The 27,522-nt window shown below is 49.5% G+C and overlaps 3 protein-coding genes across 3 annotated transcripts; 2 read left to right on the top strand and 1 right to left on the bottom strand.

Annotated features, from left to right (window-relative positions):
- The first annotated feature begins 6,676 nt into the window (after positions 1-6,676).
- On the top strand, positions 6,677-8,515 carry LOC118903783 (cathelicidin-5-like). The gene is given in 4 exon segments (XM_036869227.1): positions 6,677-6,874; positions 7,481-7,591; positions 7,735-7,806; positions 8,414-8,515. Coding segments are annotated over 4 exon segments (483 nt in total).
- A 494-nt stretch (positions 8,516-9,009) lies between these two features.
- Positions 9,010-17,346, bottom strand: LOC118904274 (zinc finger protein 124-like). The gene is made up of 3 exons (XM_036870178.1): positions 17,046-17,346; positions 16,422-16,531; positions 9,010-9,015 (listed from the first exon to the last, which is right to left on the bottom strand). Exons 1-3 carry the CDS (start codon positions 17,344-17,346, stop codon positions 9,010-9,012), a joined length of 417 nt encoding a protein of 138 aa, XP_036726073.1.
- A 7,522-nt stretch (positions 17,347-24,868) lies between these two features.
- Positions 24,869-26,727, top strand: LOC118903782 (cathelicidin-6-like). Its single transcript, XM_036869226.1, has 4 exons — positions 24,869-25,074; positions 25,710-25,817; positions 25,944-26,015; positions 26,626-26,727. The coding sequence occupies exons 1-4, from the start codon at positions 24,877-24,879 to the stop codon at positions 26,725-26,727; spliced, it is 480 nt and encodes a 159-aa protein (XP_036725121.1). The 5' UTR covers positions 24,869-24,876.
- Positions 26,728-27,522: the final 795 nt, after the last annotated feature.

Consider the following 27,522-nt stretch of genomic DNA (forward strand, 5'->3'; position numbering starts at 1 on the left):
TCTGTTTTAATTATTAAAGAAAAGGGCACATTGACCAGAAGTAAAGAATGCCCATGTTAAAAATAAAGCTTAGGGTTTATTAAAGTTCCCTGGTAGCCTAGTGGTTAGGATTCCAGGCTTTCACTGCCGCAGCCTGGGTTCAACCCCTGGTCAGGGAACTGAGATTCCACAAGCCGTGTGTCCAGGGGTGGGGGGTGAGGGGTGGGGGAAAGCTTAAATGCTTCCTTTCCCGGGACACCAATGCTGGTACTCCTCCTTTGATGATAAGGCTCCCTTCCCAGGTGCCAAGGCCATACTGACTCGCTGTGGACATGCTGGTCTGTTTTTTTTTGAAACCTTGAAGAAATGTATCCCCGACTTGTTTAATGTTCTTTGTTCTGAGAAGATGTAAAACTGTGCTGAGAGCCACGCTTCTCAGGAGCAGTTTCTCAAAGTAATCTGGGAAGCTGGTTTCCAGGCTATAGTCCTCAGTTTGGCTCAAATAAAACTCTCTTCTATTCTTATTATAGATTGTTTATTGATTATTTTCATTGACAGTTTCCAGGACCTAGACCTGAGCAATACCTGCCCTAGAGGACTTGGGGCTGGACCCATTCCAATTCTTTGAGCCTAAAATCCAGACTCCAAGGCGTGCCCTGGGCCTTCTGGGATGTTTGTGTGTTCTGTGAAAAAAGGGGCACAACTGAGGAAATCAGGGTTAATCAGAGTGAGACAGGTTCCTTTCCTGCAGGACTCTCACAGCCTTTAGTAAGCTAACGTGTATTGTGAGTCTCCGGGAAACAGCAAGGGAGGGTTCACATACTTCTTTGACCATGAGACCCTTTTCTTGGGAATCTTGCACGACCCCTAGTCCATGGAACATGCTCTGAGAAGTACCCACTTAATCCATGTAGCCCTCACATTCACTTCACAGAGGTAACGGAAACACAGAGTGGGCTAGGGGCTTGCCCCAGCCCCAGGTTGGTGGTCTCCTAAGCGTGGCCGGGGCCTCCCTTCCCTGAGTGCACTCAGAGCCTTCCTGAGTGGGCAGGGAGGGGGCAGCTACAGAGCCACTGCTCTTCCTCACCTTCACCCCTTTCTCTCATCTTCAGTGGCTCAAGGGCCAGTTCATGTGAGCGTGGGCTCTGTGGCCACGGAGAGCTGGGGACACTGAACAATTGCCCACACATTGCCGGCACTTCCTTCCCTACTCTGCAACTTTTGAAACTGAGATATAAATTATCTACCATAAAATTCACAGTTTTAATGTAACTATTTCAGCTTTGGCAAACACGCACAATCGTGTAACCATCACCACAATCAGGATGTAGAACATTTTCATTACCCCAAACGTTCCCACACGGCCCTTTGCAGTCTATCTTGTCTTCCTAACCCTGGCCCCTGGCAGCCACTGATCTATTTCCTATCACGATAGTTTTTCCTTTTCTGGAGGTTTCATATAAATAGAATCATGCAATATGTGATCTTTTGCATCTGATTTCTTTCACTTACCATAATGTCTAGCATAATGTTTATGAGGTTCATTCGTGATGCGTATATCACCAGTTTGTTCTTTTTTACTGGCAAGTAGCATTCCATTGTGTGGATGTCCTGCAATTTGATGGACTTGCTGATGGACGTCTGGGTTGTTCCTGGGTTTTGACTATTATGAAGTTGCTATGCACGTTCTTGTACAAATTTTTGTGTGGAGGAATGTTTTCATTTCTTGATGGTAAATACCTTGGAGTGGAATTTCTGGGATGTATGGTAAGCGTGAGAGCTTACCCTTTTCAAGATGGTTTCTGGTTGTCCTCCCATCATCTGCAAGGAGAAGAGGGGGATGAGAGGGTGAGCTGAAGCTGGGAGAGGTTGGAGACTCAGCCTTACATCTGTCTCTGAGTAGTTTGGTACCTTGGGCAAGTTGCTTTATCCTGGTCTGGGCTGGCCTCAGTTTATTCATCTGTGAAATGGCACTAGCACTATGATTCTCCCTTCGTGTCCCAGCGGATGTTCTGTGGATGAAAGGAGATGAGCAAAGTTTATCTCTAGAAGCTGTGAGAGGACTATACTCTGAGGGGTGGAGCGAAGGTCAGCGGTACTTGCAAGGAAGAACATGGTCCTGGGACAAAGGCCTCCCTTTTTTTTTTTTTAAGGCTTCCCTTTGAGAGCTCTATTCCTTCTCAAGTCAGTGTGGACAGGACAACAGTCAATTTCTGCAAATCCTAAGAGGTTCCTTTTGGTCCTGAGCTGAGTGGGCAAGGCCTAACATTTTTGGGGTTGTCAAAGGCGATCCTCTTGCCACAAACACCTTGGAATATGGAGCTGTAAAGAAGGAGAAAAATTATGCAAGGAGACCAAAGAAAAAAGGATCTTTACCACTGTCGTATATACATGTGGCCACTTAAATTTAAATTAATGAAAATTAAATTAAGAAGTCAGTTCCTCAGTTGCACAAGTCACATTTCAAGTGCTCAGTAGCCATGTGTGTTTAATGGCTGCCATACTGGATAGCACGGATATAGAATATTTCCTTCATCACAGAAAGTTCTGGTTGAGACTCCAAATCCTTCCCTTTGGGAGGGTCCGTATTATTAGGACATCTCTAGTAAACTGAGGCAGGCCCCATGGAGGTCAGCTGGCTTACAGATAAGGACCCCAGAAGATCCAATGGGCAGAACTCACTGTGAGAGAGCTGGCTGCACGGGGACCCTGTGGCTGGCTGGTGGGCATGGCCCCTGAGATGGACAGCTGGACATGGTGAGGGCCGTGCACAGGCAGAGGGCTGGGATGCAGCCTTGGCTCTCCAAGGGGCTGTGGAGGGAGGTGGGGTGGAAGAGGAAGTGGTTGGCTGGAGCAATTGTGGGAGCTGGCAGGTTTCTAGCATAAGATGTGGGAGCTCCATTTGAGGGGTGGGCAGTGGGCCTTCTGGGCGGGTCAGACATTCGAGAAATGAATTGGGCCTAGGACTGAGCTGGGCCTCATGAGAGCACCTCCTCGGCCAAGGCTCCTGAAGAGGAGGGTACTATGGCCTTCTTCTGCCTGAGCCCGGCTGTCTCCAGGAAGGCAGCCCTTGGCTGAGTACTCTCAGCAAGACTCTCAAGGGTCGGTGTTGTGTGCAGGTCTCAGACTATCAACAGCCAGTGTTGTGACAGGACCAGCCCTTGGGGTTCTGATTATGACTGCAAGATGCCCTTCAGCAATCGCCATCAGAGAACTTTGAAAAAAAAAAGTTTCATTATTTATGGGACTGGGAAATTATGTGGCATGACTGGGGCCACTCAAAGACATCTAGGGTAGAGAGAGAAAGAGAGTATAGGCCTGGGGTCCTGCTTTTATTGCAGTTGAGGATGGGGGCCTAGGGTTTCTAAGGGCTCACTTTTTATTGGTGAATTTAAAACATAAGAGCAGGAATTTAAAGCACAGGAAGAGAAAAAACAAGTGGCCCAAATGGTCAGTTAAAGAAATCTGAAACAAAGGACCCTCAGTAGGGGGAGGTGGCCTGGCTTTTTTAATCTAGTCACGTGGCTGACAGCATGTTTATTGAAGATAGCCACCTTTGAAATGGATGCCTGGCCGTCAAAGCTTAAGTAAGGCACTTGCATTACAAAAAAGAAAAGAAAAGAGAGAAAGAAAAAAACAATCAACTGTCAGGGTTTACACTACAATCCACCAAGTGATGCCTGGGCATCAGAGTCAATGGTGAGGACCTTAACTACCTGGGTAGTTGATATGCTAAAAGTCAGAGGTTATAACCCAGAAACACACATCTAAATAGGATTACAGTAGCAAATTTTTTTTTAATACATCTCTATTGGAGTATAATTGCTTCACAATGGTGTGTTAGTTTCTGCTGTACAACGAAGTGAATCAGCTATATGTATACATACATCCCCACATCCCCTCCCTTTTGAGTCTCCCTCCCACCCTCCCTATCCCACCCCGCTAGGTCATCACGAAGCACTGAGCTGATCTCCCGGTGCTGTGCAGCAGCTTCCCACTAGCTATCTATTTTACATTTAGTATTATATATATGTCAGTGCTACTCTCTCACTACGTCCCAGCCTTCCCTTCCCCGACTGTGTCCTCAAGTCTGTTTTCTACGTCTGCGTCTTTATTCCTGCCCTGCCAGTAAGTTCATCAGTACCGTTTTTTTTTTAGATTCCATATATGTGCGTTATCATATGCTATTTGTTTTTCTCTTTCTGACTTACTTCACTCTGTATGACAGACTCTTGGTCTATCCACCTCACTACAAATAACTCAATTTCATTCTTTTTTACAGCTGAGTAATATTCCACTGTATATATGTGCCACATCTTCTTTATCCATTCATCTGTCAATGGACATTTAGGTTGCTTCCATGTCCTGATATTTTAAATAGTGCTGCAATGAACATTGTGGTACATGTATCTTTTTTTTAAAAAAATAGATTTATTTATTTATTTATTTATTTATTTTTGGCTGCGTTGGGTCTTCGTTGCTGCCCGTGGGCTTTCTCTAGTTGCAGCGAGCGGGGTCTGCTCTTTGTTGTGATGCGCGGGCTTCTCATTGTGGTGGCCTCTCTTGTTGCAGAGCACAGGCTCTAGGCACGCGGGCCTCAATAGTTGTGGCGTGTGGGCTCAGTAGTTGTGGCTTGTGGGCTCTAGAGCGCAGGCTAAGTAGTTGTGGCACGTGGGCTTAGTTGCTCCGTGGCATGTGGGATCTTCCCGGACCAGGGCTCAAACCCGTGTCCCCTTCATTGGCAGGCAGATTCTTAACCACTGTGCCACCAGGGAAGCCCACATGTATCTTTTTGAAGTATGGTTTTCTCTGGGTATATGCCCAGTAGTGGGATTGCTGGGTCGTATGGTAGTTCTATTTTTAGTTTTTTAAGGGACCTCCATACTGTTCTCCTTAGTGGCTGTAGTAGCAAATCTTATAATAATTATACAGGCAATAGTCTGAAATCCAGTCTAGAGCCATTGTCCCAAACTTGAAGGTTTCAGCCATGAAAATAGGTCAGTGATCTTGAGGGTCCTAGGAATTTGTTCAAGGATTTGCATAATATTGTGGAAAATGTTAATATTTGGCACCATCCTGTGAAATAGGTCTGAGCCTGTCCAGAGTTGGTAGGTTGCTCCATATCTCATCGAACCAGTCTCTTAGTCCTGAGAATAGATCAGTTTAGTTAAAAGGTCGTGCCTCGTTTTCGGAAGCAGTGATGCAGGTGGGTTCCCCAAGTTAGGCCTACAGAGTACAAGCAATCAGGTATTTAATGAGAGGCATTTCTATGGAAACAATCAAAACAAAAAAATTAAAAAAAAAAAACAAAGGTGAGTGACTGGAGCAGATTGTAGTCCCAATTTCTGACTTCTGAAGGCAGCCAGATTTCTAGGTGTTGGGCTTAAATCCTCTTCAAATGGAGTGAGAGCAGACAGTAGCAATCTAATAGATTTTCCTGGGTCACAGTTTGAATCTCTGGTGATGCTTCTGAGTGGCCCACACAGCAACAGACATGAAGATTGTCCATACATGAGCTGTTATAGTGATTTCTCTGATATTTATATTAAGTTGTCCTATTTTAGCCTGCATCGCTTCAGGAAAAGGGCAGTTTTAGTTCTCAATGATTCCAAGTCAGGAGGATGGGAGAAAAATTAGAAACATTAGTTTGGAGAGTTGTAGCCAGATATTAGAGGAAATGAGGAGAAATCAGTATCCAGACCAATTTATAGGTAGACAACAAAACCTCAATGACAATTAACAGAACTAGTATTTAATATCCTCATGTACATATTAAATCTTCTACTGAAACATAATTTTTCTGTCTACAATTACCCCCATTTTTATCAAAGATAACCAGCATAAGACTAATTTGCTTGCAAATTAAGTCTAGTTTCAATAAACTTGGCCTGATTATTTATATAAGTACAGCAAGAAAAAGTGACTGACCATACAGGCTCCTTTAAGTCTGCTTTGCTGGAACTTTTCATAAGGAATCCCAGATTGAACTTTTAAAATTCTACATGACTCTTCTTGAGGCTTGGTTGGGAGGGGCCAGGGCAATAGGCCACGGCTGGCAGGGACGTGGGATGGGACATTTTTAGAGTGAGAAAGTCAGTGGAGAAGAATCCAGGAGAGGGGACAAATGGAGCCAAGCCCCTGACTGGCTGAGGGCTGGGCCCAGAAGACAAGATGGTGTGGGGTTGACTGTCTGCCTAGGGTTTGGCTAGGTGTGTAAGGCTCTAGAAGGGGCTGGGTACAGTCATCCACTCATCAACATTAACTGATGACTACTGTGTGCCAGGCAGTTCCTAGAGGAGGAGATTGAGTGCTGAATACACTCCTTTACCCTATTCCTGCGGAGGCAAGAGTGTGGAGGCAGAGGGGACGTAAGACAGAGACTGGTCCTCCCTCTCCTGGAGGACTCAATGCTCTTGAGCAACCCTGCCTAAGACACTCCCCATGGGCCCCAGGAGAGGCCAAGATGTTGTCAGGGAGATGGAGAAACCATTTCTTCACCTTCACAGGAGGCTTCCCTCACCCACTGCCCAGCAATCCCGTGAGGCAACAGCAGGGGCTGAGGCAAGTCCAGCTCACAGCCGGGGAGGAGATCAGGGATGGGGCAGGTCAGGAAGACACGTGGTTGAGCCATTGCATCAGGCCCAGGAGGGGCATAAAGGAGGGTCCTGCATGCTGGGAGGAGGCCGACTTGGGGACCATGGAGACTCAGAGGGCCAGCCTCGCCCTGGGGCGGTGGCCACTGTGGCTACTGCTGCTGGGACTAGTGGTGCCCTCGGCCAGCGCCCAGGCCCTCAGCTACAGGGAAGCTGTGTTTCGTGCTTTGGATCAGCTCAACTAGCGGTCCTTAGAAGCTAATCTCTACCGCCTCCTGGAGCTGGACACGCCTCCCAAGGCCATGAGTCAGGAGGGGCCTGGGAAGGGGGCCACCTCCCACCAGCCCTGGCCACATTGTCACCCCCTCTGCTCAGGCTGTACCTCCTGTCAGGAAGGTGGGCTCCCACCTCTTCCGGGAAACCTTCCCAGAGCTGGGTCCCCTCCCAGCATGAGGCTTCCTGACTTAGCATCTCTACTGTGGGAACAGGTGCCCTGGGCTCCAGGGCTTTCTGGGAGCTCCAGGGATGGGGGGGCAGTTACTCGGTCTGTGATGTGACTTCCCTGCTTTAAGTCCCCTCTTTTCCTTGTTGTCTCCCTACCAGGGAGGGCTCTGCTCAGCCTGGAGGTTCCAGTGACAAGGTGTTTCCCTGCAGGTGGTCCCTGACTTGCCTCCGCCCCTCCGTGGGGAAGGTGTTCTCATCAGAGCTGGTCTGAGGTCCCCTCCTGCTCTCTGTGTGCCCACGAGGCCAGAAGTGGGCTCTGCCCCCTTCCCCTGTGCACCCAGCACCAAGCCCAGGGCCAGGCACACAGGAGGGGCTGGAGAGGCTGCCGTCTAGGTGGGGGCAGGGAGACAGATCAGAGAAGGAAGCATGAGCTTGCGCCCAGTCATCCCACTTTGATCCTTGACCAGGACGAGAACCTGGACACCCCAAAGCCTGTGAGCTTCACGGTGAAGGAGACCGTGTGCCCCAGGACGACCCAGCAGCCCCCGGAACAGTGTGACTTCAAGGAGAATGGGGTGAGGTTGGGGGCTTAGAGTGCTGGTGGATGCTTCCCAGGGAGCTGAATAGGGGGGCTTCGGGGAAGATTTCCAGCCCCTGGGCTGAGGCTGGGAGGCAATGGTCTGGGGGTTCTAGTTTGAACTCGAGCCTCCCCTTACAGCTGGTGAAAGAGTGTGTGGGGACAGTCATGCTGGCTCAGGTCAGGGACAACTTTGATATCACTTGCACTGTGGTGAGTGGCCCGTTCTGTGTTGTGGAGCTAATAACAGGGTGGGTTGTGGAACATCCTTTGGACCAAATACCCACTGCCCCTTCCAGGGCAGAGAAAGGCCCTCCTACCCTGGTCCCTCCCTCACCCGAGCCCCAGGCCTCCAGGACTGGCTCTGCCATCCCTTAGAGCAGTGGTTCTCTAAGTGGGGTCCCCACCCGGGAACCTGACAGAAAGGCAGATTCCCAGGCCCCACTCAGACCTCCTGAATCAGACTCTGGGCTGGGGCCCAGCCATTTGTATTTTCACCAGGCCTCCAGGGGATTCTGACTGCTGAATTCTGAGAGGCACTGACTAGAGTAATGTGCTTTCAGCCCCTGCTCCCGTCCAGCTTTGATGGGATGGGCTTGTGACCCTGGGAAACCCCTTGCCATCTGTGGGCCCCAGTTTCCCCATATGTCTGTGTGTGTGTAGGGTTTCAACCACATGCTCTAAAGGTCACAGTCAGAAAGTGAACTGGGGCCCAAAGTCTCCTGAAGTCACCCACTTAGTGGGGATGTCCACGTGGGGAGGATTCTGGTCTTACCCTGGGCCCATTTTCCATAGTAACTTGTTTCTTCCTGTTGCATAGCCGCAGAGTGTCCGGGGACTGCGAAACCTGGGTAGGAAGATACTAAGAGGTTGGAAGAAGTATGGCCCAATTATCGTCCCAATAATCAGATTAATTGGGTGAATTGTGAGCCCAGGGAAAAGTCCTAAGGGTCTGCCTGCCCTGGTTCAGACTTCTGGACTCTGAGAAATAAATTCTTGTGAAAGCAACTTACTCCAGGCCTCAATTTCATTTGTCTCCCCTCCTCCCACTTACCAGGACCGAGTCCTTAACTCTGGGAAGCCTCTTTTGGGTGTGTGTGTGTGTGTGTGTGTGTGTGTGTGTGTGTGTGTGATCACTCCTGTAAACACAGTCATGGGGGACACCCCTGTTCCTTCCAGGCGGGCATGGGGAGAGGCAGCAGGGCCAAGAGGTCCAGCACAGCGTCTCCATTCTCGGGTCCCTCCCATGCCCTTCACACGCCTCTGCCCTCCTCCTCCAACCCCCAGTAGGGACTTAAGGAGACCTGCTCTGTGTGCAGTGCTGGTGGGGATGCTGTCCTTGCTCACATGGAGGTGACAGTCCGGAGGGGCCAGGCATTTGTTAAACACTCACAGAGACGCAGTTCAGTCTCAGGGCTAAGCCTACAGGTACAATGCCCATAGCGTTTCACTTCTTCTTGACAATCTTAACTCTGGAAAGCCCACCCCTCCTTGCTTTTCCTTTGGCATTGAGACACATCACTGTTTCTTCAGCTGGGTCTCAGATTTCTGTGGTGGGCTTGTGTGTAGGGATCACATGGTACAAAAATTTGCACCATTAAAAACAAGCATGCTGCTCATCTGGGTGAACAGCTCTGCATGAATGTGAGAGACACACAGAGTGACACACGGGTCACATCTCTGTGTGCCTGGGTGTTTCAGACACTGTGCACATCCTGTTCATCCCATTCTCTAGCTGACCTTTGCTCTGGGGCAGACTGGAAACATTGGGGAGTTTGAACCCAGGGAGCAGCCTCAACCAACCACTGGGGGGACTTAGTGGAAAAATACCTCCTCTTCCTCACTCCTTGGGGGGCCCACTCCCAGACGTGTCACACCTCCCCCTGAGGTCCCCAGCTGGCTTGAGCCCCTGTCGCCCACTTCTGTGACCTGTTCATTGACACGTCCTCTTCTGACTCGGGTCCTGCCCTGTCTCCCTTCTCTACATTCGTGCTGGAGCTTTCTGGAATCACCTCCCAAACAAACTACTTCCACTAAATGCTTGTCTTAGGTCTGCTTGTGGGCCAACCTGAACCAAGACACAGATTCCCCTCTCTGAGAGGGACAGAGGACAGGATCTCACAGAGCATTTACTTTGTTACCTGTCAGGCTTGTCTCCTCTTGGTGAGCAGGTGGGGCTGATTTCAGGCAGGCTAGAGGAACCTCCTGCTTCTCACTCTACATTAACCCAAGTTGAGGGAGGAAACTTTACAGAGGACACCCAGGGGGCTGTGTTGTGTCTGTGCCAGAGGATACAGGCTTGCCAGAGCCAGTTGTTAAATGGTCAGGATTTTTTTGAGCTCGTTGTTAAACTCTTGGTAGCTTGAAATTGGCCTTGGTGGAAGTATTTCCATCATGGAAATCAGCAAATGTTACCCATCAGTTTTGTCATAGCTGGTACATCACTGCCCAACCTGAGAGACGGATCACTCATCAGGATGATATGGGCCTGTGCTGATCACATCTGTTTCCAATTTCCTCCCGTGACTGCCCATCCTGCTTCCATGACAACCCACCTATAGCCTCAGCCCTGTCTTGTCCTTTTACATTTTACATGGATGTTGGCCAGTTGTCCCTTGCCTGGGACCAGGCCCTCAACATGCATACGTGACCACTGATAGCAGAAAGGAGATGATGCAAACATTTTTTCCATTGCAACCTTTGAGAAGGAGACATAACAGGCAGGGAGGCATGGAGGCCTTGTCAGTGCCTTCTACAGTGATTGACTGGTGAGAGAGTCTGCCGTTTGACCATTAGACCTCTTACCCCTGAGAAAACAGGTAATAGACTTTCATGAATGGCATAGAGCATCAGTCCATGGCATGCTTCGTTTGTCAGTCCTCCCTGAGAGTAAAACTCTGGATGGTGAGTTCCATTTGCATGTGATGGCTACAGTGTGATGGGTGTGCAATGGAGGGGACCTGAGCCCAGCAAGGGGGAAAGAGGGTGTTCTGGGGAGAAAACTGCTTAGGAAAAGCAGAGGGACTGGCATGGTAGAGTGAGAAGTGACACTCAGTTCAGTGCTCAAGGGAGGCATGCAAGGGGGTGGGTCAGGGTGGGACTGGAGAGATGGACAGACCCAGGTCTGGAAAAGCAATAATGAGCCAAATGATTTTAGAGGGGGAGAGCAGATCCTTGTCCACATTAGCCAACACCCTGGCTTCAGTCTGTGTGTGTGTGTGTGTGTGTGTGTGTGTGTGCGCATGCGTGTGTGTGTGTATGTGTATTCACGAGGGGTGAATCATCAGGGAGCCCAGCAAGGATGTGTCCCCCCAGGGCAATGGCCAAGGGGAGAGGAGGGAAGGGAGAATAGAAGGAGGGTTGTCCCAGAAGCTGAGAGAGTGTGGGGCTGACTGGGATGGAGTCACTGCAGAGGGAATGAGGCAGGTTGACTCCCTGACAGGTTGAACAATGGGGGGGGGTGGGTTCTGAGAACATGATCACGGGCTGGTCAGAGTCCTGGTGTAGATATGAGATGAGTGTGGGGAGAGATGACAGTTCAGTTTTGACCACATTGGTTCTGAAATGCCAGGGGCATGAAGTGCCAGTTTCCCTGGGTGGGGCACTGGGCAGCAGGTGCTGTGAGTGCCCTGCCCAGATCCCCCTCACTGGGCGGCTGCCCCCGGTCCCACAGCTGTTTGAAATGTACAATACGGATGCTAATGGCTCACAGGTGCCCCCTTCACAGCTGCCTTCACAGCCTCCCAGGAGATGCCTGGGGGGTTGTGTCCGCTCTGCCCTCAGCCTGTGGATGGGGACTGACTATGAGGGGACATCAAAGCCCAGCCCCCGCCTCAGTCAGTCCTAAAGCAGGGGTTCCAGGCTTTTGTGGGTGAGGCTGAAGCTCGTCTCAGGGTAGAACACGTCCCTGCTCAGCTCCTTCCTCTGCCCTATCCTGCTCCCCTCCACCTCCCTCTTCCTGACAACACCCCTCAATAAATCAGATGCCTCTCACTTCCCAGCTGAGGCTCTGCTTCTAGGGAACGTGGCCTGTGATGGTGGTGGAGCTGTGCAGAGTTCATCCACTCGTCCCAGGTGGGTCAGGTGCGGGGCCTGATGTGCAGAGAAGAGAGATGAGCCCGAGGCGTCCAGGGTGGTGGTGCAGGAGGGGAGTGGGGTGGGCGTGGTGCTGTAAGCCAAGGGGCATTGAGGATTTTACAAAGTGGTCAGAGTAGGACAGGAGCCCACGAGGCCCAGGGAGATGACTCAATATTTTCCTCTTGTTTGTGCAGATGTGAAGGCCACTAACTTCAGTGGGGGGCAGCACAGAAGCCAAACACAGCGAGTGGAGGAGAGCAAGAGGTAAGGAAGAGGGAGGGAATGAGTGAGGACAAGGAGGGGTTTCTCCATCCCCCAGACCCCTGCTGTGCCAAGGGGGGAATCTGGGCTGTAATCAGGCAAGGTCCTTGTGGACCCTGCCCTTGAGCCCCACCAGTGAGGTCTCAGGAGTTAGTTTGGGGGCTCCCGAGATGGCACAGGGCACTCCAGGTCAGCCTCAGTGGGGCAGAGGAAGAGAATTCTGAGGGGTCTAGATGTCTGAAAGGAATTGCTCTCCTGCCTGTGTGGCCCTGACCAGGAGAATTGATCTTTCTGGGCCTCTGTCTCTCTATCTGTAATTGGGAACAGCATTATCTCCTTTAAGGGTTGGTCTGTCATTTAGGTAGAGAAGGAAGTTCAAGGACCTCATAGGGGCCGAATGTGAATTACAGAGGGTGAGAGAGCCAAGGAGACAATAGTTAGAGTGTGTTAGTCTCAGGGCACAGTGCCGGCTCATCTGTCAGTGCAGGGACCCAGAGAGACACTTGGAATCCCCATCAGAGCAGGAGGAGATGAATTAAGTGCAGCCTGTGCACACAGCGGACTTCCCTGAGGGCACTGAACTGGCCCCTCTGCACTAGCCTTTCCCATGTGGCCGTTAGAAGGTAGCAGCTGGCCCAGTAGGGCGGGGGACCCTCCAGACCGCCTGTGCTCTGATGCCTGTGGGTGGGCTCAGTGATGCCCCTGCCAGTCAGAGCCCAAAAGTCTTGTCCCTCAGCCCCCATGGTTTCTTTAGCCTCAGTCCGAGGGTGAGGGCTGCCCTGGTTCCTGGGGTCCTACTTGCAGCCCCCTGTTCTCCTGTGTGCCACTCTGCCTCTGTGTCATCCCAGCCAGAGCAGGGCAGGACGCTGGCAGGGGAGACAGAGGGCTACATTGTCACTTTCATGGGCCCTAGGCACTTTCACCGTCGTGGACTCATTCATCCACAGAAAAGTATTAAAACTCACATTTTATAACTGCATTCATGTAAAGATGGATATAATCAAGGCTGCATTTTATATTATATATATATTTTTCCTGAATATTCATACATAAAATGGGTACCTTAATATATTCTTTGAGGAAATGAAAAACAACATTTGTTAGCTAATGAAAGCTTCAAAAAGAGTTGGTAAAATATTTGAAAGGACTACAAAAACGACTGTTTCACAAAAAACTCAAACAGTTTTAATCATGTAAAATAAAATACAATAAAAAACATATTGGGGGGGCTTCCCTGGTGGCACAGTGGTTGATAATCCTCCTGCTAATGCAGGGGACACGGGTTCGAGCCCTGGTCTGGGAGGATCCCACATGGCGCAGAGCAGCTGGCCCCGTGAGCCACAACTACTGAGCCTGCGCGCTCGGGCCGTGCTCTGCAATGAGAGGCCGCAACACTGAGAGGCCCGCACACCGCAATGAAGAGTGGCCCCCCCTCGCCGCAACTGGAGAAAGCCCTCGCACAGAAATGAAGACCCAACACAGCCAAAAATAAATAAATAAATAAATAAATTTATTTAAAAACAAAAAAAACATATTGGGGGATTATGTTCAGCTACAAGCAACAGGAAACACCCACAGCCATCTTGACAGAAGGAGGTGCTTATTGTCACATGGAAACAATGGGTCACCGATGCCACTGCACAGTGCAGCAGAGAAACAAACTCCCATGTCATTCTTATTAGCGGCACCATTGTGAATGTCGTGGTGAGTCAGGAACACATACTTACTAGTATTATTAACAACATAAAGTGTTTCCTACACATATTAGACACTATAAAGATATAATCCAGGGAGGAGTGGAATCAGAGAATATTTCCAACCATAAAATATAGAAATAACTTTCGAAGTGGACACAAGAGGCCTTACAGAAAAAGTTCAAACTCTGATGGATCTTTGATGTGTAAGCTGTGAAGATATCAGGGGAGACTACATGTTTATAAAGATGGAAATCTAACATTTGTTGGTGGTGTTGAGGGCACTCTTGACTACAAGGGCACAGAATCTGGAAAATAAGCTGGGAGATGGTGTCCTTGAAGCTCCTATGTATCTACCTCTCTCCCAGTGTGCGGGCCCCACGATCTGAAGAATGTCTTCTCTGCATCTGCTTTAAAATCACACACAGGTGAGCTGTTGGTGAATGCTAACATGGAAGCACAGAGGGGATAGATTCTGGAAAGTCTAGGTCCTAATATGACTCACAGGTAAGATATCTCCAACTCCAGATTTTTTGTATTATCACAAGTCTCACAATCTATTCAAAAATACCAGTCAGAAGGAAACACAAAAAGCAAATAGGAAAAATCATAATTTACATAACAGTATACTCTTTGACATCCTAGTCATACATGAAATTTATTCCAAGTGTTTAATAGAATGGAAAATGGGAAAAGGCTCCTATACGCACCACCATCAAAAAGGATCTTTCTCAGTAAAAAGGGTACAATATATACAACAGATTATATATCCAGGAACTGCCACACAAAACTACTAGGAAAATCCCAACAAATACCAAACTGCCATTTTTCAATGGCCCATTAACAGAGAATGAATAGAACATTAAAAAAACTTAAGCCTCACTGCATACTAGAAATACACTTAAATTCATCCATGGATCCAACAGGCTTCAAAAGTAAATAGAACAAAATAACTATCCAATTAAAGGAAAAATCACTACCTTTAAATGTTATGTACTATTGTTGAAAGACAATTTACAGAATTAATTCACATTAATATTCGTTTGTGAAATTAGTAGAAATCCACCATTGAAGGATACCCTTGAAGAAAGATCCTGAGTAAACACAGCATATTTATAAACTTTTTTTGTGTGTGTGTGGTTGCATTGGGTCTTCGCTGCTGTGCGCAGGCTTTCTCTAGTTGCCGCGAGCCGGGGCTACTTTTCGTGCGGTGCGTGGGCTTCTCATTTTGGCGGTTTCCCTTGTTGCGGAGCATGGGCTCTAGGCACATGGTCTTCAGTAGTTGTGGCACACAGGCTCAGTAGTTGTGGCTCGTGAGCTCTAGAGCGCAGGCTCAGTAGTTGTGGTGCACAGGCTTAGTTGCTCTGAGGCGTGTGGGATCTTCTAGGACCAGGGCTCGAACCTGTGTACCCTGTAGTATTGGCAGGCAGATTCTTAACCACTGCACCACCACGAAGTCCTATAAACTTTTTTTTTAATAAATTTATTTATTTTATTTATTTTTGGCTGCATTGGGTCTTCGATGCTGCGCACGGGCTTTTCTCTAGTTGCGGCGAGCGGGGGCTACTCTTTGTTGCGGTGCGCGGGCGTCTCACTGCAGTGGCTTCCCTTGTTGCGGAGCACGGGCTCTAGGCGCACGGGCTTCAGTAGTTGTGGCTTGCTGGCTCAGTAGTTGTGGCTCGTGGGCTCTAGAGCACAGGCTCAGTAGTTGTGGCGCACGGGCTTAGCTGCTCCACAGCATGTGGGATCTTCCCAGGCCAGGGCTCGAACCCGTGTCCCCTGCATTGGCAGGCAGATTCTTAACCACTGTGCCACCAGGGAAGCCCCCTATAAACTTTTAAAACAACTCTTTCTGGACTTCACTGGCAGTCCAGTGGTTAAGACTCCGTGCTTCCACTGCACGGGGCACGGGTTTGATCCCTGGTTGGGGAACTAAGATCCCCTGCATGCTGCACAGCCTGGCAAAAAAAAATAATAATAAATAAAAGTAAAAACAACTCTTTCATATTGAAGGTTTTCTGGAACATTAGGCACAGATTACTTTCCATCAAGTTATCTCATGTTACTTACATTTATCTTCTCCATGGGAGTTTTTACATGTAATGATATTGGCCAATTGAAGTGTTTCCCAGGCTGTTCACAAACAAGGTTTTATCTAGTAAATCCTTTTATGGTTTCATAAACTACTAAGATCAGAAGAGCCATTCCCACATTCGTCACATTTTATATGATTTCTGTCTGGTGTGCAGTCTCAGGTCTTTGAAGGACTGAGAGACAAATGAAGGATTTCCCACATTCCTGTCATTGATAGGGTTTCTGTCCAGTGTGAATTCTTTCATGCACTTGAACATATGTGGAAGTGAAGGTTTTCCCTTCATTTTTACATTCATAGGGTTTTTCTTAAGTATGGGTCCTTTGATGTATTTTCAAAACCGCTGGATATCTATAACTTTTATCACATTGTTCACATTGATATTGTTTCTCTCCAGTGTGAATCCTTTCATGTATTTTAAGAGAACTGGGATTAATGAATACTCTCTCACATTCTTTATAAGGTCCATCTCCAGTGTGTGTTATCATGTGTTTCTGAAGGGTTATTTTCCATGTGAAGGCTTTCCCACATTCCTTACATTCATAGAGCTTTTCTCTGGTGTGGATTCTTTCATGACTTTGAAGAGACCTGGCAGTATTCAATACTTTAGAACATGTTTTACACACATACAGTGTCTCTCGTGTGATGTCTTTTGTGTAGCTGTAAGGAACTGAAATGATTGAAGGTTTTACCACACTGCTTACATTCACAGAGTTTCTCTCCTCTGTGAATTCTTTCATGTATTTGAATAGTTTCAGGACTTTTAAAGGCTTTCCCACATTGTTTACATTGATAGGGTTTCTCTCCATTGTGACTGCTTTCATGCATTTGAAGACAACTGGGATAAATGAATGCTTTCTCACATTTCTGACATTTATAAGGTAAATCTCCAGTGTGTGTTACCATGTGTTTTCGAAAAGTTGTTTCCCACGTGAAGGCTTTCCCACATTCCTTATATTCATAGGGTTTCGCCCCTGTGTGAGTTCTTTTGTGTAGTTGGAAGGATTTTTGATATTGAAAGACTTTTCCACATTGTTCACATTCATAGGGTTTCTCCCCAGTGTGATTCCTTTCATGTGTTCTAAGAGAACTAGGAGAAATGAATGCTTTCCCACATTCTTTACATTTATATACCTTCTCACGGTACTTTTGATACTCTCTTGGTTTGTCGTCAATGTGACATTTCATGTGTCTATTAAAGGATGAATGATGCATGAAGACTTTTGCAGATGCACTGCATTCCCATGGTTTTAAACCAGGAGTTTTCTTCTTCAGATTGAGAGTTGGAATAAGGGTGAAGTTTTCTCCACAGGAACTACTGTCTTTACTTTCAGAGAGTCTCTCTACCATAGGACTTCTTAATTTTCTCTCCTGGTTTTTGTACTGATCTTCAATGTCATGATCTTCCTGTTTTCTTTCTACTGAGACCAGGTTCTGGAAGTTTTCCCGCATCACATCTCTGTAGAGTTTCCTCTGTGAGGAATCCAGTAAAACCCACTCCTCCAGGGTGAAGTTCACAGCCACATCCTCAAAGGCCAATGAGTCCATTTCAAGGTTTCCTGGGTCTGTCTGAGTCCCTCCTAATGACTCCAAGGACCAGTGCAGAACACAGAGCAACAGAAGGTACATGATAGTTAATGGGCCAGTGAACTGGACAAGACATGTGACCTCCTGCACTCTGTATTATACATTCATTATATATTCGTTCTTCTCATTGTAAAAAAAAGTATTTAAAAGTATTTTGTGGGCCCCAAAAGTATCATGGTCCCTAGGCAGTGTGCCTACTGTGCCTAATGGATAAGTCGGTCCTGGGGAAGTGGTTTTCCTGGTAGCAGGGCAGCCACCCTGGCAGGGAAATAAATGCTGCTTCTGTCTGGGGACAGTGGGCACTTGCTGGAGCTGCTCTGAGATCGCCCCCGCTGGCCATCTGTGGGTACTGCAGGGTAAGCGGGAGGCCTCATGGTGACTTTGAAGGCAGTGCCTTGGGGCTTCCCTGCCCTGGTGTCTTGTCAGGCAGAGGACTAGGAGCTGGGGTTCCCCTGGGGTACTTTATCGTCTCACTCCTGTTTCAACTGGATTTCATCTCTATTGAATGAGATTTTGTTAAGACTAAAATCACACCTCTCCAGAACACTGGCGCCATAAATTTTTGTCAGTAAAACTGAGAACTATTACATAGAATTGTTTTGTGCTAGGACAAAGGAATTGTCCTAGCTGAGAACTAGCTTTTACATAGAATTATTTTGTGTTAGACAAGGAAATAGAGACACAGAGAAGTTATTTAAAGCTGAGGTGATAGAGCTGGCTGTTTACCCTTAAATAACTCCATTTGTATTTCTTGAGACTAAGGGTAGCCTCTTATATAACTACAGAGCAGTTATCAACTATGTACATTTACATGGATACAACATTTTTTCCTACATGCTGGCCCAGTCCCATTGTGTCAGTTGATAAAATAATGTGTTTTAGTTTACAGCATTTTGTCACCTCTGGTATAGGATTCAGCCTAGGGTCAGGTGCATCAGGAATTTGTGACTTCCTATTAGCCTCCTTTAATCTGGAACATTTCCACAGTTTTCTGAATTTTTTTTTCTAAAAAAGTTTATGTGTGTGTTTGTGTGTATGTGGAAAGAGGTTGTTGGTTGTTAAGGTGTCAAGGTGTGTGTCATGTGTGAGGTGTTGTGAAGTGTATTTGTGAGGGTGTTGGTGTGGGCACAGGTGTGTTTGCTTGTGTATGTGTAATATATATGGTATGTGTGGGGTGTTTGTGGCTATGTATTTGAGTGTAATTTTTGTGATATGAGGTTGTATAGGAGAAGTGTGGGTGTGAGCTTGTGGGTGTGTGTGTAGGTGTCTGGGTGTCTGAAATGTGTTCGGGGGATGTGTCTGGGTGTGTGTGGGTATGTGTGAAGTTTATGAAGGTGGATTGAGTTTGCATGTGTGTGGATGTGTGTGTAAGAGGAGTGTATAAAGTGTGTGTGTGTGTGTTTAGTTCAGGGGTGTGTATGTGTGTATATGGCTGTGCAGGGGTGTTGTGAGTGTGGGTGTGCAGGCTTATATGTGATTGTAGGGGTGTATGTGTCAGTGTGGTTCTATGGGCATTTGTGGCAGTATGTTTGTGTGTAATTTATGTAAATGAAAATTTTATGTATTCACTTTAATCTCCAAAAGTTATATTTATACTTATTAAAATATACTTTAAGCAGCATAAACAGAAATAGTGTTTTATTGACTCATTATTCCCAAGGGAAGGGGGCAGCTATGGGGGAAGAATTTGATTGAAGAGTAGAAGCAAGCTACAAATAGAATGTAATGCTTATCCTATTATCCTATACTCAATGTTGTATCTTTTTTTTTTTTTTTTTTTGGCTGCACCAAGCAGCTTGCTGGATCTTAGTTCCCAGCAAGGGATCTAACCCATGCCCCCTGCAGTGGAAACGTGGAGTCCTAACCACTGGACCGCTAGGGAATTCCCTCAATGTTGTGTCTTTAAAATTAAAAAAGACATTTTATTTGGCAATAATTTCGAACTTATGGAAAATATCAAAAATAGTACTTAAAACTTTCCTATTCTCTATTCCCAGGGTCACCTACATTTTGCCTAAATTGTTTGTTTCTCTCTTTCTCTTTCCCTCCCTCTCTCTTCCTCCCTCTCTGTCTCTGTCTCTCTCAGTGGTTTCTATGTCCCCAGGGTTTGGGTTTTATTCAGCTGTGGAGCCCATCGCCGGTGCAGAGCGAGTTTGCTGCTCACAGTTCCCGGAGGGAGGAGCGGGTCGTGCTGGCCCACAGGAGAGGACAGTGACAGGCAGAGAGCCAGGGCGGGGCACTGCGGGGAAGCCCGTGTGATGTTCTCCAGGGAAGGAATGGACGAGGCTTGAGGGTGAGGCTGACCAGGTTTAGGATCGGCTAGCTTGAGTAATTTCAGTGAGCTGGGGCTGGGGTGTAGGGGCTGCCCAAGTTGTTGATGCCTGACCCTGGGGCGATTAGGACAGGGGGTTAGAGTCTCAGCAGCAGAGAGGGTGGGGTGGGGTGCTGGTCAGTTTGCATGTGAAAGGCGAGCTGAGGGAGAGTCTGCTGTCTCTAGGCATCTGCTAACCCTGGGAGGGGATGTGAAAACATCAGAAACAGAAAGTAGAAAACCTGGTTAACACAGGGCTACTTACATAATGTAATCACTGACACATCTGGATTATAACCTCATATCTCAAAGCTCTTTTATACATTCAATTAGTACCTTATTTTTCCCTCTTTTTCTGCCTTCTTTTGATTTTTAAAAAATATTTATTTATTTATTTATTTATTTTTTAAGATTCTGGCTTGTGGGATCTTAGTTCCCTGACCAGGGATCAAACCCGGGGCCCTAACCACCGGATTGCCAGGGAATTCCCCTTTTGAATTGTTTTTATGATTCTTCTTTATGTCTGCTTTTGGCCTACTCTTTATACTTCTGTTTAAAATACTTTTACGTGATTGGCCTAAGGTTTACAGAATACATCTGTAATTAATTCATCTGTATTCAATAATATGTCACTTCAACATGGAGTGGAAGGAGCTTCCCACAATGCACTGACAACATTGTCCAGTGTTTTCACGTGTAGGTGATGTTTTGTTGGTTGGGAAGCCAAAGGTTTCCATCTGATGCCTCTGCCTTGTGTGTTATCAACAGTGCAGGAGTGACTGAAAAATAACAATACTCAGAGGCTAGTTTCAAGTTTCAAGTTTCTTGACACTATGAGGGTGAATCCACAAAACTGAATCCCTCCAGCATCAAAGTGAAATTGCTGCCTTTTGCAAAGTAACGAACTTGATTGTCCTGGTACTAGGACTACCCCTGTGCCAAACTTGAAATGCCTATTAAAACCTGCCCATTTTTGGTCTTGTAGTAGAAAAAGCCACACTCCACGGGGCTCTGACCCTATGCACTCCTAATGAGATCTTTGACCACTTCTCTTCAGGCAAGGGTGGTGCTTCAGGCTGTCTTTTTTAGGTTACAAACGTGCCGCTTCAGGACTTCCCTGGTGGTCCAGTGGTTAAGACTCTGCTCTCCCGATGCAGCGGGCACTGGTTTGATCCCTGGTCGGGGAAGTTCCACATGCTATTTGGTGTGGGGGAAAAAAAAAGTGACTTAATCCAGCTATAATGCAGTTAATAAAAATATATATTTAAAAAAAAGGTGCCGTTTCAGCCAACACTGGCCTTACCATGTACTTTAAATTAATCTGTGTTGTTTCATTTGGTGGACATTGCACACAGTCAGGTAGATGATCTTGCTGAATGGCTGTGGAGATAGAGGTTTTAGGATGACCACTACCTCTGACTGTGAGGGGTGCTGCCACCAGGGAAAAGCCACGGTTAGGATGGTGACATTGGGACAAGTGCACAGTGGGTGTCCTCCTGGCTCCCCTGCGCAGCCACATGGTGGCAGCAAAGCAGTTTAGAAGAGAGGGGTGGAGGGGCCAGGAGATCACCTCATGCCAACTAAAGAGCTGTGGATGCACAAGTGCTTAAAGAAAGCAACCAGCAGGCTGTACAGACTGCCTCCCGCTCAGGCCAATTTGTCCTAAAGAGCCTTTCCAATGACAAGTGTTGGGGACTGAGAATTATGCAGCCTGGAATGGGACACTACCACCCATTCAGGAGGCATCACTAGCTTGTTATTGGGCATTAGCGGATGTTAAAAGCCTAACAGAGAAACACTCCTATCATGGGAAGGGTGAAAAATGAAAACACCAACAAAATGACTATTTCCCAGAGAAGAGGTAAACGGGGTATTTGGAGTGAAACATCTAGAGGGAAACGTGGCTGGTCACGTTCCAGATGCGGCTCTCTCAGATGTGGGGTCTGTGTCAGAGCTTCCTGGGGACTTTGGTCCACCCAGGTTCCTGAAAATGCCTGATCCTTCAAGGCTGAATCAGCTAAGTTAAAGGCAAATGTGTGGGCTGTGCCACTGCAGCTGCTCAGCCTCAGAGACATCTGTTTACACCTGTGCATGTACAAGGGCCTGCTGTTAGAGTCTCTGACCCTCACCTCCAAGTTCGGATGGGAGGAATTTCTCCATGGGGGAGAGGAGGGCTTTCTGTGCAACTGTAAGAAATCTTCCATTTTACAGACAAAGAGAAGGAGGGGCAGCTGGTGAAAGTCTGGTTTAAGTTGACATAGGTGGTCAGCAGGTTGGGCAGAGGCCGGAACCGGGGGACCAGAAGCCAGGGCGCTCAGCCCTGGCCCTGCTCCTTCTCTTAACCACTCTGCTCTGTTTGCCTGGAAGTCCTGGGCTCTGGGGCCGGGATGAGGATGTGTCTAAACACAGGTGAGGCTGTGCTTTGTCCATTTGGGGGTTTTAAGTGCAGAGCACGATGGGGAAGGAAGGCTGGCTCAACCAGACTGGGTGGGGAAATAGAGGGGAGCTGGGAAAAGTGGGAGCCCCAGGTTGGGGACGAGGTGGTGACAACACTCTTGCAGCAGCCTCTGCAGGAGCCTCTGCTCCCATCTCTTGGCTGGTGTGTCCTCTGTTGGGTTAGGAGGGGGCGTGGGGAGAGTGCCCAGGGCCCAGCCTGACCATCTCAGGGCACAGCTACTGTGGCCTCAGAGATCCTCCCTCTCTTGATGCTGCTCCTTTATCCATCCCACCTCCCCCCGCTTCCCTCTCCCCCTGCTTCTCTCTCTCTCCCTCTAAGCAAGAGCCCGGAGAGAGAACTGCAGGAAAATGGAGCCATGTGGGTTTCTCTGAGGCCGTTGGAGTTGGGTTCACTCTCCCTTGCTGCTGAGAGTTCCACCAGAGCAGAGTATTTGCAAGGAAGTCACAGCTGGTGAGAGGCAAACCAAGAATTCAAACACACGTCTGCCTGACTCCAGAGTCTAAGGTCCTGGGTAGCCATGGGGACGGCTTTCTGGCCTGTTGATACTAATAGCTGCTCTTTATGGAGCATCAGTTATAGGCCAGTTGCTCCCAAGGTCTTTCCCAGGGTTGATTCCTTTATCAGACCTTGTCCTTGAACAACCGGTTGCCTGTTCCCATGGAAGGATAGGGAAGGGGACCTCAGTCCTAAGGTTTAGGAAATGCAATGGTGCAGAGGCAGGAAAGCAAAGGGAGGATTACAGACACCCAGTAACCATGTGAATTGCTAATTATTTTCTACTGTAATCACCTCCTTTTCTTCCCTTGACCTGGGGGAAGGACACAAATTGACCAAGAGGCCCCTGGGGCAACACCTGGACTGTGAAACCAGGTTGCACAGAAGCCCAGCTCTCCTTCCTTCTCCAAGGCTGAGTGTGCAACCAGCGCCATCCATCCAGGCTGCCACCTTCTGAGGTGCCCTGGCCATGCCCCCAAGAGTCCTGCAGGCAGGCTGAGTCCAGGAGCTACTCCAGGCCTCACAACTACATGGTCATTCCTCCAGAAAACTGTACAAGAATCTCCTTCTTGGCCTGTGGCCCCTCTATTGCTTTGGCCCATGATCTTTCTGGCTGTGTTCTCACCACCTCCCACACTGGCCCCCGCAGCCTGGTGTCTGATCCACAGCACTGGACAGGGAGCCACTGGGGGTCAAATCAGAAGAGACTTCCTGAGGCTGTGGGAGCCAAGAGGAGGAGGTGCCATTTCTGGTTGGAGGTCAGGGAAGCCTTCCCCAGGAAGGGCAGCGCAAGCAGAGGGATCAGGCGCAGAGACGGGGAAGAGCAGGGGGCTCAGCGCTGTCTGAGTGGTTGCGGTGGATGGGGCAGCCTGACACCTGAGGCCTGCAGGGCAGGGGCTGAGGGCAGCAGGGAGCATCAAGACCCAGACCCTGACGCCCCTGCCTCAAGGCAGCGGGGGAAATGGCCACATCAGTGCTTGCCGTGAGCCCCTAGACAATGGTGCAGAGGGCGGACAGTGGTCTGGGGAGAGGCTGGAACCAGAGAAGGTGGAGTCCGGAGGCTGTGGCTACGCTTGAGAGGAGAGAAGACGGTGGTAGGAGCTGGGCCGGGCTGGTGGGAGGCCAGAGGGAGTGTCCTCAGGAGGAAGAAGGAGCAGGTGGGGCTCCCAGGCTTTCAGCTCAGGGCTCCTGCGGCGGCACCCAGCCAACAGCAGCCAACAGCCCAGTGCGGACAACCAGGGGCACTCATGGGAGTCTTGAGCTCAGAGATACAGACCAGTGATGTGTGTCCTTGATAACTGGTATCTTGAGAAGGGGTTTGGCCAGGAGTGTGTGAGGACTGGGAGGAGAAGCAGCCCGGATGCACCTGTGCCAGCCCTGCCTCTTAGGAGGAGGGTCCTTGGAGGAGACCGAGCAGGAGCCACGGGGGAGGCAGGAGGGCACCCAGGAGAGGGGCATCAGGGGAGAACTGGTCAAGGGCCATTTCAGGAGGACAGAGGGGTCCCCAGAGTCTGTATAGTCGAAGACAAGGCTTGAGTGTGAATTTGGATCCAGTGAGGACTGGCCAGCCTGCAGTGGCCTGGAGTGTGAGAGACGGCAGTGAATTGGGGTCCCAGTGCAGATGACCCCTCCCATGCTTGGTTGAGGAGGGGTCAGGGGAACAGGCCATGTCTGGTGGGGACCTGTGGAGAACTATTTGACCCAGAAAACAGTGTGGATGAATCCAGGACAGGAGACAGATGCAGCCAAGCCCCTGACTGGCGGAGGGCTGGACCCAAGGACAGGAAGGTGGAGGTTGAAGTCTGCCTAGGGACAGGCTGGGCGGGTAAGACTCTAGTAGGGGTTGGTGCTGTCATCCATTCATCAAACGTTAACTGAGTGCCGCTTGGGTTCCAGACAGTGCCTGGAGTTGGAGGTTGGTGCCGAATACACTCCTTTACCCTATTCCTGCGGAGGCCAGAGTGAGGAGGCAGAGGGGACGTAAGACAGAGCCTGGTCCTCCCTCTCCTGAAGGACTCAACGCTCTTGAGCAACCCTGCCTATGACACTCCCCATGGGCCCCAGGAGAGGCCAAGATGTTGTCAGGGAGATGGAGAAACCATTTCTTCACCTTCACAGGAGGCTTCCCTCGCCCACTGCCCAGCAATCCCGTGAGGCAACAGCAGGGGCTGAGGCAAGTCCAGCTCACAGCCGGGGAGGAAATCAGGGATGGGGCAGGTCAGGGAGACAAGTGGTTGGGCCATTGCATCAGGCCCAGGAGGGCGTAAAGGACGGTCCTGCATGCTGGGAGGAGACCGACTTGGGGACCATGGAGACTCAGAGGGCCAGCCTCGCCCTGGGGCGGTGGCCACTGTGGCTACTGCTGCTGGGACTAGTGGTGCCCTCGGCCAGCGCCCAGGCCCTCAGCTACAGGGAAGCTGTGCTCCGTGCTGTGGATCGCCTCAACGAGCAGTCCTCAGAAGCTAATCTCTACCGCCTCCTGGAGCTGGACCCACCTCCCAAGGCCGTGAGTCAGGAGGGGCCTGGGGAGGGGGCCGTCTCCCGCCAGCCCTGGCCACGCTGTCACCGCCTCTGCTCAGGCTGTACCTCCTGCCGGGAAGGAACTTCTCCCTCTAGGTGGGCTCCCACCTCTTCCAGGATACCTTCCCAGAGCTGGGTCCCCTCCCAGCATGAGGCTTCCTGCCTTAGCATCTCTACTGTGGGAACAGGCGCCCTGTACACCCTGTTCGGGCTTAAGGGCCTTCTGCGAGCTCCAGGGATAGAGGGTGGTCACTGGCTCTGCCATGTGGCCTCCCTGCTAAAGTCCCCTCTGCTCCTCGTTGTCTCCCTATGAGGGAGGGCTCTGCTCAGCCTCGAGTTTCCAGTGACAAGGTGTTTCCTTGCAAGTGGTCCCTGACTTGCCTCCGCCCCTCCGTGGGGAAGGTGTTCTCATCAGAGCTGGTGTGAGGTCCCCTCCTGCTCTCTGTGTGCACACGAGGCCAGAAGTGGGCTCTGTCCCCTTCCCCTGTGCACCCAGCACCAAGCCCAGGGCCAGGCACACAGGAGGGGCTGGAGAGGCTGCCGTCTAGGTGGGGGCAGGGAGACAGATCAGAGAAGGGAGCATGAGCTCAGCTTCATCACCCCACTTTGATCCTGGACCAGGACGAGGACCCGGACACCCCAAAGCCTGTAAGCTTCACGGTGAAGGAGACCGTGTGCCCCAGGACGTCGCAGCAGCCCCCGGAGCAGTGTGACTTCAAGGAGAATGGGGTGAGGCTGGGGGCTGAGAGCTCACTGGGAACTGAACAGGGGCTTGGAGACCATTTCCAGCCCCTGGTGTGAGGCTGGGAGGTTATGGCCTGGTGGTTCCAGTTTGACCCGAGCCTCCCCTTCCAGCTGGTGAAACAGTGTGTGGGGACAGTCACTCTGGACCAGGTCAAGGGCCAAATGAACATCACCTGTGATGAGGTGAGTGGCCCCTTCTGAGCTGCAGGGGTTGCTGGGGGGGGTTGGACTGTGTAACATCCTTTGGACCAATTACCTGCTGCCCCTTCATGAGCAGAGAAAGGCCCTCCTACCCTGGCCCCTCCCTCACCCGAGCCCCAGGTCTCCAGGACTGGCTCTGCCGTCCCTTAGAGCAGTGGTTCTCTAAGTGGGGTCCCCACCCGGGAACCTGACAGAAAGGCAGATTCCCAGGTCCCACTCAGACCTCCTGAATCAGACTCTGGGCTGGGGCCCAGCCATTTGCATTTTCACAAGGCCTCCAGGAGATTCTGACTGTGCTGAATTCTGAGAGGCACTGACTAGAGTAATGTGCTTTCAGCCCCTGCTCCCATCCAGCTTTGCTGGGATGGGCTTGTGACCCTGGGAAGCTCCTTGCCATCTGTGGGCCCCAGTTTCCTCATCTGTCTGTGGGTGTAGGGATTCAACCTTGTGCTCCAAATGTCATAGCCAGAGGGCAAACTGGGGCCCCAAGTCTCCTGGTGTGGTCCTGGAAAGGGGTGTCCAGGTGAGGAGCGGTCTTTGTGTTACCCCTGGGTCCATCCCCACAAGTATCCTGGTTCTTCCTCGTTCACAGGTGCAGAGTGTTGGGAGATTTAGTCGGCTGCGTAAGAGGATCCGAAAAGTTTGGCGGAAAATTGGTCCGATAGCTGGCCCGATAATCGGCCATTTTGGGTAAATTGTGAGCCCATGGAAGAATCCTACAGGTGTCTGCCTTGGCTCAAGCTTCCGGACTCTGAAAAATAAAATATTCTGAAAGCAAATTCCTCCATTATTTAATTTTACTTGTCTCGTCTCCTCCCACTTACTGGGACCAAATCCTTAACTATGGGAGGCCTCCTATATGTTCCTGTGTGTGTGTGTGTATGTGTGTCTGTCTGTATGTCTGTGAGAGTGTGTGTTTTTCTGTGTATGTATGTGATTGCACATGCAAAATACAGGAATGCTTGTTCTTTCCAGAAGGGCATGTTGTGAGGCAGCAGGGCCAAGAGGTCCAGGACATCGTCTCCATTCTCAAGTCCCTCCCATGCCATGGACCAGGCTATGAACATGCCTAAATGAACACTGACAACAAAAAAAATTGAATATTTTTCATCTCAGCCCTTGAGACGGGAGATGTAATTGGCCCCTGGCTGGGAGGTCTGCAGGCCTTGTCAGTGCCTTCAAAAGTGATTGACTGGTAAGAAGGTCTGCTCTTGACCATTAGACACCTCTTACCTTTGTGAGAAGGTGACAGACCCTTTTATGAATGGCACTGGGTCTCAGGCCATGGTACCCTTGGCATGTCAATTGTCCTCGAAAGGAAAAGTCCTGGATGGTGAGTTCCATTGGGGAGTGATGTCCACAGTGTTATGGACGTGCAAAGGAGGGGACTTGAGCCCAGTATGGGGGAGATGAGGGTGCTCCAGCAAGGTAGAGCGAGGAGTGACACTCTGCTCAGTGCTCCAGGCAGGCATGCAAGGGTGGGGTCGGG

This window comes from Balaenoptera musculus, chromosome 11 (genome assembly GCF_009873245.2).
Source record: "Balaenoptera musculus isolate JJ_BM4_2016_0621 chromosome 11, mBalMus1.pri.v3, whole genome shotgun sequence".
Taxonomy (NCBI): Eukaryota; Metazoa; Chordata; class Mammalia; order Artiodactyla; family Balaenopteridae; genus Balaenoptera; species Balaenoptera musculus.